The sequence below is a fragment of the Equus caballus genome, chromosome 18 (assembly GCF_041296265.1).
Source record: "Equus caballus isolate H_3958 breed thoroughbred chromosome 18, TB-T2T, whole genome shotgun sequence".
Lineage (NCBI taxonomy): Eukaryota > Metazoa > Chordata > Mammalia > Perissodactyla > Equidae > Equus > Equus caballus.
Genome location: NC_091701.1, coordinates 24,300,543 through 24,313,114, shown reverse-complemented (window position 1 = coordinate 24,313,114; position 12,572 = coordinate 24,300,543). Strand labels below are relative to the sequence as shown.

Below are 12,572 nucleotides of genomic sequence, written 5' to 3'. Positions count from 1 at the left end.
CAGTATGATGAGGTGGGATATTCGCTGGCCTCCAGTTAAGCTTTAACATGGTGACAATGACTTTCTTCATGATATGTCCATCTGAGATGATCTTTTCCATGATTACCTCCTACCCAGCATTCTTTATCTTCTGTTTCTCCATGAAACTCTTTCCAATTTTCTAAAAATGAATTATTACTTTGTGCTCTGAATTGTCTTAAAAAAAATGAGCCCCATGTATTGATTAACTAAAATCTTTTATTGATCTTGGTTTTTTTCCAACCTTGTTAGCCTGAGGGTTCTATCAAAGTATAGGCATTCTGAGGGCGTGGGCAATATTAACACAATAGATCCTATTTACACGGAAGAAGTTAATAAATTTCATCAGGCTGAAATTAACTGAACCTTAATACATACTCAACGTTCTGATAGAGAAATTAGGGCCTAAATATGGTAAATGGCTTTTTTATGGTCAGAGTTTCATTCTCGTGCTATATGTGCATGCTTCATTCTCATTCTATTTTTAAGGCATCATGTGCTTATTCATGTATTTGGTTTTCACTTGGCCTCATGTGATAAACCATATTTAGCTGTCATCTGCAAGTCAGCTTGTTTACAAGTCTCAAAAGACTCTCCATCACTTTATAAATAGTTACTTGCTAAAACCTTTAATAGCTGGATCACTTTAAAACATAGAGGAACACTCAACCAAGAACACTATTTATAAACAAAAGTTATATAGGTTTCTCTGATATTTGAAAAAAATATTGCCATGGTAGTTTTATGAGTTAATTTTTTTATTATTACTAAAATTATTGAAGTAATTTGAAACAGCAGTTTGTTGAAAATTTAAATGCTGGTATGTTTTAAATCTCACTTCATATGTCTCACGCAAATCAAAGTTGTGATACCTTGGCTTTCTGAATTTTACATTTTCCTTCTATGTGGATACTCAAAGATGGCACTGTTTGCTCAGAGTGGATTTCATTCTTTTAAATTTTTCAGTTTTCTCTATAGAAATACGTGGGATATATTTCTATTTTTAGTAATAAATTAGAAAATGCTAATTTTCTTAGACATGCTTTCCTGATGAAAATTTATCAGCTCTAATCAGAGTTTTGCACACGTTTTTTCCTTGGTGAATATTTAATTGGCAAACCTGGATTCAATGTTTGCATACTTTATTAAACTCGGCTCTAAAATTGGAAGATATATTTAGGAGTATGCAATAAGTTTAATTAGTAAAATATCATAGGCTGTGTAAAACATTTGAGGAATGTAAAAAAGAATATACTCTAATATTTCTTAAATCTATTTTTCTGTTTACTTACATAATCCTTCAAAGACAGCAATCATAAAATTCTAAGCAAATTTATGTTACTTTACCTCTTTCGCCTCCTAAATCTTGCTAGATGAAAAACCGACTTTAGAGAAGGAAAGGCCACAATTACTGTTGTTAACATATTGTGAATCTTAGAACTTTTCCAGAAAACCTTCCAAATATTTTCATCCTAAATAAGATGTCAGTACATGGTAACACCTCAGGCATGTCTTACTTTGAGGTTTCTTGGCTGTTATTTTGGTTTTTTACTTATCTGGAAGGACCCAGAGTTGATCCTGCCTCATAAAGAACAGATCACATGAATGGCTAGGTGTTCCCTTAAAGTAAGAACCCAGTGCTGTAGACCATTTGTCAATCGCCAGAGGCAAATATCCAACTTGGGTTGAGATGGGGGACTGAGAGTGACATGTGAAATGTGAATGTGCCTGATACTGCACATCATGGTGACATCTGGTGGGCCTGCTGCTCTTGCTGCCACAGGGCCCTTAACGTTCTGACTGGTGGCTAAACCCTCAGATATCTATGTAGATGGGGGCATGTTCGGTTTTAGATACACATAAGGGAAGGAGAACACCAAAGATTCAAAGTTACTTTCTAGATTCTTTTTTTCTGAGCAAACGTATGAATTATTGAATAAGAAAACTAAAAGCTTCTTTTCTAGAGTTAGGTTTATTTGGGCTTGAATTTCATTTCTCCTACTTGTTGTTGTGTGGTCTTTGGCAAGTTGCTTAACCTCTCTGTGTCTCAGGTTAGTCACCTATAAAATGAGGATAATATCATGTAATACATGACATTATAACAAACACATGTCCCTGGCACGTAGAAGACAGCTGAAAATGAGTGTTTATCATCATTGTAATCATCATTTGCATCATTTTACTCAAAATAGGCTCTAATTGGCCTTGATGATATAAAGGGCGTTGTTGACAATGGGTTGATGAGGGGGGAATTATGACATAAACTTAGGCATACTTAGTAATACTGCCTCTGTTCAAAGATGACCTAAGGGTGTCTTGGAGAAATTAGTCCATTAACTCAGATGAGGTCACATTGTCAGCCAGAGGAAGGATTGAAGTTAACTTCCAAGTCCCTCATATTCTGGCCAACGATTTTGATTTTTTCTTTTTCTTGTTATGTCACCCTAGTATAAATGTTCATCAAAAGTTTATAAAATACCATTGTTGGCTGTCCTGGAAATTCTTCTACATTTCATACATACATGGAAGCAGCCATTAACCCCCCTGAAGGGAAAACATTCACAAAATTCATAGAACCCGCTCTCCTGGGACACAGTTAAATCACATGAAGGTGGAGTGTGAATTGCACTGAACCTGCAGCTCCGTTATAGGATGCCTGGAGATATGCACTCAGGATTTACCTAGTCTCCTTTGTGAAAGTAATCCCATCTTACGTTCAATTTATTGTTGTTTGTGTGTTTGTGTGCAGTCCTAAATTATCAAATGCTTTCTTAAATTATGAATCTTAAAGTCAATTCACGCAACTTATTTTTTTTTGGCCAGGTCAAAATTCCTTGAAGAAGAGCAATTGATGTACATACATATAATTGTATGAGATAGTCTCCCCTGTATAACTATTCTGTATTCCCAAATGAAGACTCTCCAGGCTCCCCATTATTCTTACTGAGTATCTTCAACTCCTGTTTAGGTGGTATTATTTTGGTTGGGCTTCCTTCTCTTTAAATACATTTCACACTTCACTAGCTTTGCAATGTGAGTAGTCCACGTGCAAATATGAGTTAATAGCTAAATAGGCTTAGCAATTACTTTTCAATGGGAAGAAATATTTGGGAAAGAAGTTAAATGCAGCTAGAGATTTTATAGACATCTGGCTCTCCATGAATATTCATAAACCTGTATATATAGCCATACATACACATATTTTTATGTGGTCTATTAAGATATTGTAAAAAGATTAAAGGAAGAAGTTTTTCCTTGTATTTCTGGTTGCTTAAAAAGGAAAGAGAGAGAAAGAGAGAGGCAGAATGCAATAACGATCTCCCTTGAAAATTACTTCATTTCTGTTGCAGAAAATAGCCATTCACTTATTCTCCAGTTACTATCTACCTAATTACCATATGAATACTCTGTAATTATATATCCATCGTTGTCCTTTAGATTACATGATTGTGTTTGGTGCTACTATGCAGTTCTCAGTGTAATTACCCTTCAGAGGTTATAACAATTTTTATATTGTGAATATAAAGTGTTATTATATAATTTCATGGTAATCTCTACTTTCTTAGCACAGATTAATTACATTTCATTATTGCTCCTCCTTATCATATGCAGAACATCTCAATTGTTATGCCATTCAGGTCAGTAAATGCTCAAAACTTATGAGATGGAATGTTCCATAGAAAGGAAAATTTTGTTAGTAGTAAAATATGTGTAGGCTCTTGCCACAGTGGACGTTATTCAGATCAATTTTGGTTCCTTTTTTCTTGTCTTAACCTTTCAGTTGGGTTGTCAGTTCTCTGAGAGCTAGTGTCCTTCCTTGTATTTCTGAACTCTTCCCATAGCTCCCAGTACAATTAGTCAGATGCACTTACAATTAGTCCTCAGCAAATAATCAGTTACGGACCCACCACTTCCATTTTATTGTCATGGTTAGATTACTCATGTTGCTCAAAATGAGATCAACTATGTTGTTCCACCAGCTTTCCTTTCCATAAATGCAGACTGTTCCTGCTGAATGCTTACCAGCCAATCTGGCTAGACTCTTTTATCTTTCATCTTCAATCCCTCTCTTTTATCTTCAGTCTCTTCCTTATTCCAGCCCCTCCAACAAAGTCTGCTATCACCTATATTTTCTTCTAACCTGTCTTCTTTTAGTCTACCACGTCCCCCTCCCCCCCCCCACTTTTTTCATTTCCAATAACTATTAAAGCTAAATCTAAAATTTGAAGAAAAAAAAGATGATAGTTCATGGGAGGGAGGGGTGTGTGTGTGTGGCTATGTCTATGTATCACAACATAGAAGACAATCTCTTCTGCACACCTTGGTGTTAACCAACTACCACATCCACATCCCTAACTCTTTGTTCTTTAAGAAGAATTTTTAAATTTTTTATTTAGATTTGTCATTGCCTCATAATCAGTGACATTTCACATAGTCAAAGTTGAAATATATAAAAAAAGCAGAAAGCTATGAAAGTTCTGCAAAGGCAAGTTCAGCCAAATAATTGATAGTCATAGTGATAAATGAGTCATTGATGAAAATATCAATATATTTTATTTAATAAAATTCATATCTGTCTTACAGAAAAATTACTTTCAAAATGGTTTTAAAGCCTTTTTGATGCTAACAGGGGTAAGCTCATGGGTTAGCTATTTTTCAGTGCTCTGGGATAAGAAAAGTGTTCTTCCAGTAACTGCTAAAGCTCTCTGCTCGTTTCAGTGGTTATTTGGTCAAGGCAGGATCCTTAGAAGCAAAGTGAACAGTCGCATACCGAAGGAGCTTTCTCACATACTATTCTTCTTCATACTTCGCTAAATTTCTACTAGATTGGGAAGTGCTAATGAAGTATTCCTTTTATTAGATAAACAGCTGAAGAGATGCTTAGAACTTAAGTATGAGTGTGTAATAATTATTTGAGAGTATACAGAGAGGGGACATTGATGAAAATACAGCATATATTTATACAAGTTTTACACGTATGCTTGTAATTCAAAGTGGGTTATAGCTGAGAAGGGAGTGAGAGAGAAGTTAGGTAGCATTCCTATGACTTAGTATACATTGTTTTCATGATGTTGATGCAATTGCAGAGAGTGTGGACTTTGGTTGAATGACCCAGTTTATAAGTAGACAGCACCATCAGCTGTCTCAGATTCTTGCCTAGTCGTGCACATAATATGTGTAATGATTAAACTTGAAATGACAGAGAGCACTTGAAGGAATTATTTTGCTTTCAAATTTGCATGTATCCAAAGCTTATGTGGTAGTTTAAATATCAGATGCTAAGGTCCCTTATTAAGGAAGATCTACTTTCTCCTCTATTCAGGAATCTTGGAGTTGGAATTGAGTAAATAGAGAGGGCTTTAAGATAAAGAAAAAGGAAAGAAAGAGACAGAGAGATGGAGGGAGGGAGAGAGGGTGGAAATATACGTTCAAAGAGTTGGGCCTTAGAATCCTAGCAGTGGTGCAGAAAACAATCCAGCCAAATGTATAACTCAGCAACTTTTACGTGCTCCGTGTCTTAAGCCTAATCATGGATTAGGGAGATAATCAGAAAATTTTCCTAGAAAGGTGTTGGGAGGCAACTCTGGCTGGGCTGGAGTGTAGCGAGTATCTCTGTCCCTGAACTTCAACTTAGCTTAAAGGGCTAAGCATATGAACCGGGAGAAATGAAATGTCTTCCATTTGAATGTCTGTACAGAAAAGGTTCTGAGCTTAAAATGATTTATGCCTTTTTGTAGAGGGGAAAAAGGAGCATGGCTTAACAGCATGCAATTTAGAATTATTTATTAAAATATAAATTCTAATATCTGCTTATTTCACAATTTTATCTTAAGAAACATTTCTTTTATATTCTTTGGATTCCATTCTTATGCCATGAGGCCAATAAACTGCATTGAATAATGTGTATCTAACATGCTATGAGTAAATATTGAAAGTACTAAAGGGTGGGAAATTTCCTTTAAAGCATAAAAAGTGGACCATGAATTCCTTTTAAAAATAATGTCTGTAAGAAGTAAAACTATTTAGCTTACTTAGCAAATTAACCAGAATTTCTAAAATTTTCTAATTGTAGTTTGTATGCCATTAGGTTAAAAAAAAAAACCTTTCTATTGAAGCATAATATACACAGAAAAGTTTAAAATCACAAGTATACAGTTCAATAAATTATCAGGAGATGTACACACCAGTGTAAACCAACGTTCAGGTCAAGAATAAACATTATCAGTACCCCATATGCTCCCTAATGTTCTTCATCACTATCCTTTCTCTTTTCCCCAAAGATAACTCCTTTTTGATTTCTAAAACCATGGATTAGTTTTGCCTTTTGAACTGTATATAAATGAAAAAATAGTGTATATGTTTTTGTGTTCGGCTTTTTCCTCTCAATATTATGTTTATGAAATTCATCCATGCTGTTGCTTATAGCTGTAATGTTTTCATTTTCATTTATCTATCTATACATACATACGTATATATAATATAAATATAATATATAATATAAATAAAATATTTATTTATATTCCATTGTATGAGTGAACCACAGTTTATCCATCCTTCTTGGCATGCCCATTTGGATTATTTTCAGCTTTTGGCTATTTCTAAAAAGGTTGCTGTTCATATTATGTACGTGTTTTTCTGCAAATGTGCATGCTTTTTACTTGGATGTATATTGAGTAGAAATGCTAGTTCATAAGGTGTGGGTGTGTTCACATTTAATAGATGCTGTCAATTGTTTTCCATATTAGTTGAGCCAATTTACATTCCCAATTGTAGTGTATAAGAGTTTCTACTATTTGTTGTCAATTTGGTGGGTGTACAATGGTATTTCTTTGAGGTGTTAATTTGTATTTCCTTAATTACTAATGAGTTGTGTATATTCTCTTGTCTTTTAAATTATAGTCTAAAACAGATTTAATTTATGCAACAAAATTACTTATAATTAGTAAATGGTAGATAAGTTTTTAACTTTGCCATTTAGGTGAGTGCAAACTATTCCTTGCTACAGTGTGGTAAAGGGCAATCATCAACTCTCAGAATCTTAACCCAGTTCTTTCTAATTTCTCAGGTCTTCTCAGCATTATGATTATAAAAACAAAGAGATTCAAATTTTAGGTTAAAAATTACATTTTAATAAGAGCTCACAATGTTAGTAGAGAAATAAGCTTTCAGGTCAAATCAAATCCATTGATAACTATTACACAGTGTAGTCCCTTTGCTAGTCAGTAATATTATCTCCAGATCATCATTTCTTGCATTCCTAGTTTCTGAATTCTAGTTCCTCAGCCCGTCTCATGTGGATCACTTGGGCTCAATTTCATATTTATGAACTAGAATCTAGGGGTGGGTGTTGGGCGATAGAGAAGCGAGCTGAAATTTTCATTTGGGTATAAGTCACCTACGTGATTCTGATGAATTATCAACTATCGAAACCTCTGAATAAGGACATAACATGAAGATCTTGGAAAGATACATCAGCCAACTTCTCTGTCCCATCAGACAACTGAACCAGGACCAAAAGATAAAATTTAAAGCAACTGGGGGCAATATTAAAAGAGCTCTCTGTCAGTAGGAGGTGTCTAGCAACCTGACTACTGAAAGTTGCTCTTTAGAGATGTCGGCGTTGAAGGGGTGGTACTAGATGATCATATAGGCTGCTGCTAATATATTCTTCATAAATAAAAACAGAATTTGTGTTGCGTACGCCACACCTGCCAAGCCTAGAACAACTGTAAACAGACACCAGGATGGACGGATACTAACATTGACTTAATTTTTAGATCTCCAAGTCTCTCAACTTTTGAAAGTGCTACTTTTCTTAAATATAGATGAAACCCATGTTAATAGACTTTAGCCTCGACTCTCAATGAGGGTACTTGGCGTAGTGCAACAGCAAGCAAAAGAATGCTTGAAATAAATTTCCATAAATATCAAGCAAGCTTGTCAATAAATTTAATTTCTATCTGATTTAATAAAGGGCCAGATAAATATACAAACACAAGAATTGTAAATTATGTTTTAATTTTCCTCACCTGCTGTAATTGTCTTCAAGCAGGTGAAAGTTTATAAATTGTGATTTTTATCTCAGCTAATCTTATTTAACATTGCTTCACAATTAGAGAGCTAAAAGGAAATTGCAGCTTCTAAACAAAGTCTGGGATGGATTTAATCAGTTCTTGTGCTTAAGAATATTTGTATTATAAATTTCAATATTTTGAATGTGGTAAATTATAATATATTCATAAATAAGCATACATATAGATTTGTCTCCTTTTCAAAAGACCGAGGCAGAATGTCTAATTCAAAGTTAGTGTGACTTTTGTATTACCAAATGGTCTTTGTTTTATTACTCATGTCCAAGAGGTATAGAAATATTGAAGAAATCTTCCTTTGCAGTTGAGAAAATTGTCTGTAACGCTCAGTAAGAAACGTCTTTCAAATAAAAGGGCTCAGGTTACATGGAGGTTTTCTCTCTGGCTAATGGGGAGTTTAGGCTCTCACCTAGAAGCTGGACAGTAGCCTAGACTTCTGTTATCACTTCCCACCCAGGATGGATCTGTTAGTTTCCCAATTCGCTTTTCTCTTGGAGTAACATGAGAGGCGCAACTACTTGTCTGCTTACCTGCCCAGGTGTTCAGAAATACCTGGGCCTGTTATGTGTGTGTAGAGGGAGATTTCTTCCCACCACCCCAAGGGCTAGTGCAGAGGTAGGGGTCCCCTGCTCCCCACACACTACCCTGTTCTCTGGATGAAAATGGATGTGAGGAGAGGCAATGATAAATGACATCTAAAGAAATCTTGAGCATTTCTGCTCATTTCATTATGATAGTAATATTGCTCGTTAGAAGGAAAGCTAAGCAACTTTGTTAACTTAAACTTTAACATTCAGAACCAAAAGAGTTTTTCAGCTAGTATGACATCAATATAACCTATCTCCTCTTAGCCAGATGAAATAATGCCTAGCTCAGGTAAAAAGAGGAATCAATAGCATTATTAGAGAATTCTAGTTACATATAATTACAAGCTGCTTTGCTAAATTATTCTACCTATTGATTGACCTTTCTTAAATATTAAATGAAATGGTAACATTTATTGTGACTGAAGAAAAACTTCTTGTAATATACTTTCATTTTTCTGTTGTATATTCTTCCTAGATGTGTGTCATCACTACTGCGTGAATTCTGAATCCTGTACCATTGGGGATGATGGCAGTGTTGAATGTGTCTGTCCAACACGCTATGAAGGACCAAAATGTGAGGTTGACAAATGTATAAGGTGCCATGGGGGGCACTGCATTATAAATAAAGATAGTGAAGATATATTTTGCAAGTAAGTGGACATCTAGCTTAATTTATAAAGCATCTGAACCCACAAGTATATAGCAGTCCAAGAATAAACTGTGAAAAAAATGTAAATTATTTACATTCTAAAATTCTATATGGCAAGCATTGCATCCTCTTTTTTTTTTTTTTTTGGCTAGACATGAGGTTCAATTCATTTCAATTAAATCGAAACTTATTCAATACCTATTAATTTTATTTGGGGAACATGAAAATTCATCATGTAATGATGTAGTCAGATCATTCTTTGCATAGAATATTCCTAAAAGTAAGCAAGAAATAGTGAAATGCAACATACCTTCAAAATGCTATATGTAAAATTCCCAAATTAGAATAGCTCAGATTTTTGTTTCGTCATTGTTATTGACAGTGAGTGCTTTTCTCTTGTTACAAAATGATCCTTTGGGAGAGGGGCCAAAGACTGTCTAAGGGAAATAAATTTAATCTTTTTTTTATCTGCCATTGAACATTATGGTCCAAAATAAGTAGCAGGAATAATGTTTCCTAGGAAACAACAACAACAAAAATCTCCAAGTTAGACTTTGGTTACGGTGCCTTTTGCCCTTTGGCTTTAAGATCAGGTGAACGGAAAACAGAACATGACAGCTAAACGGTAATGCCATTCAGCTTTTATCATGAAACAAGTTTATACCACTGAGGTTGGAGATCAATCCTCACTCTGGACTTCTTTTAACAACCTTTTAACAGAAGGGCTTATAAAAGACTGGACTCTATCACTTGCCTTGCTTAAGAGTATAATAAATGAGAATATGAGCTAAAAAGCATGCTGTAAAGTGTTCACGCCAGGGCCTCCACCAAGACAGCTCTGCAAGAGTGCCAGCCCTGACTTATGTTGCTCTGCCAAACAAGGCCCAATAAAATTTTATTACAGACAGCATCAACAGTTTTTTTCTTTTTTGTTTACTCTCATTTTAGAATTTACTCTGAATATGATTTGTGTCATCGTTATGAATGACATTTACTGAAACCCTCAAATTGGGTCATTTGAAAGTGCATTATTTTTAAGTAAAGCAATTGAAAATATGACTAATTATAACTATGTGCTTTCAATAAGTACATAAAAGCAAAATGCATTTTCATATAAACTACCAAAATTATGTTTGCTCATTAAGCTCATTAGTTCTTTGTGATGCAACTTTAGCATGACAGAACATTATTTCAATTAGTGGGCATAGATTTTTCTTCATGTGCAGTGTACCATATCGGGAATGGAATGTACCCCACTCCATTCACACAGGGAATCACATACCCCACTCCATTCACACAGGGAAACATGGACCATCGTCTGAGAAAGGCTGTGAGCCACAATTTCCTACTGAGTTTAGCTTGGAAAAGCTCATGCAGACACACACCCAGTTTCCATTACATAGAGAAGTTCCATATCAAGAAAGAAGGGCAGGACTCTTAGAGCCCTCAGTAGTGCCTACTATTCTGAGAAAATTGGCTATGTCAACCTAGAAACACCAGAGCCTCATAACCTGAGTAGGCTATTGAGGTCCAATATTATAGTTCTTGACACTTAAGAAGTCATTTTGGAAAAGTATATGTCAGAATGGATAAATAACAGTTTATAACAGTGAGTAGATAGTGGAAGTTTACACATAGGAGTATAATACTTGGATTTATCAAATAAGCTATATAACATACGAGCCTGACAATACAAACTAGACTCTGGGTATTCTGAAACTTATTAGATGTTTGTTTTCTTTTCTAAGATGTTTTCATCTTAGCATTAAAGGAAATTTATAGTGATGTTGGAATTTCTGTTTCATAGGTAAAGAACCAATACTAAAACAAAATCACAACTGAGTTAAAGTAAAGCTTTTTTACTTAAATAGGAAAATTCAAGCCGCCATGTGTACTTGTGATTCCAAATAGTCAGGTGTGTTGACAGAATAGATATCTTGTCAAATGTAATGAGTCTAATCTTTAAAATAGTGCTAATTGCATATTTATCTCTCTTCTGGAAATCTAAGTAAATATTGATGAAGAAAGACTTGCTCATAATTTTGAACAGTCTAAATAATACCTCTGCGCTGTCAATTGTGATGGGAATTCTTTGTGTGTACTGCACAACTGGTAATTAACTTTTGGAAAGTAATATATCACAAATTGTGTGTGTGTGTGTATATCACATATGCCTTTAAGAAATGAAATTATGATGAAAAAACATTAAAATATGAGTTGTACTCTTTGAGATAGTATACTGATTTGGACAATTTGTATTTCAAATTTGAAATATTTACAAATTTCTGTCTTCAACTTAGGATTCAAACAAAACCTTTAGAAGGAGAGACAACATCTTTTATAATTCTTGGAAGCAGAAATTTAAAAGCAATCATTAATTAGGATTTTTTTCTCTTTTAAAAGCTGATATTGGTGTATAGTTATATTTTTTTGGTGGGAAATCCTTTAATGTATAATTAGCTAATTTTTTCTCTTTGACACTGTCCCTTTGAAAGAACAAAAGCTATACCTCTCTGCTCTTTGATTTTCAAGGAGGCTGGGCATAGAAGGCAAGGAAAAGTCTTCAACATCCATTTAGCATATCAGACACTGATATGACTTAATGTGTCCTTGACTCGTTTTGTATTCAGATTCTCTGTTAAATCTTGGAAACTTTATGCCACTTCCTCCTTCCCTATGTTTGGTTCCACTTTCACATTTCTCCATTTTACATCTAGTACATAGTTGACTCATTCCTTCTGTTTATATATTTTTTTAAATGTGATTTTAAAATCCAGACTTTTACAAAATATCTTTAAATTAAATACCTGGGAAACTTATAAGCAATTTCAGTGCATTTCCAGCAGCCCTACCACCAATGTGAGGTCAAATAAATATACACAGAATAAATGAACTACAAGACTGCCAACCGATTATTTCAGGCATCTAACCTGTCACTGGGAATTGCCCTGTGATGGATGTACCGCAATACATATCCATCACGGAGAGGATCACAGTGATCAATCAATGGTATTTCAGCCTGATTTTTTTGACAAGGGTATGTCCAGATTTATTGTGATACCATTGATTGCTTCGTAGCACCTAGTACTAACATGATCTCATAATCAGAACATTGGCATGATCTGTTGTAATTCTGATTGGAATGTCAATGTACTTTTTCTCTGTTCCTCGAACAATTTTCAATGTCCAATCTAATAGTCTTATTCATTTAAAAATATAACATGGCAA

The 12,572-nt window shown here is 34.5% G+C and overlaps 1 protein-coding gene across 4 annotated transcripts in view; it reads left to right on the top strand.

The window, feature by feature from the left end:
- The window catches only part of LRP1B (LDL receptor related protein 1B), a 1,824,397-nt gene that overhangs the window by 1,771,914 nt on the left and 39,911 nt on the right, over positions 1-12,572 (top strand). For all 4 annotated transcript variants that reach the window (XM_070241833.1, XM_023622537.2, XM_023622536.2 and 1 more), the window contains one exon: positions 9,171-9,345. In XM_070241833.1, the coding sequence (XP_070097934.1) occupies positions 9,171-9,345 (175 nt within the window). The remainder of the gene's footprint in view (positions 1-9,170; positions 9,346-12,572) is intronic.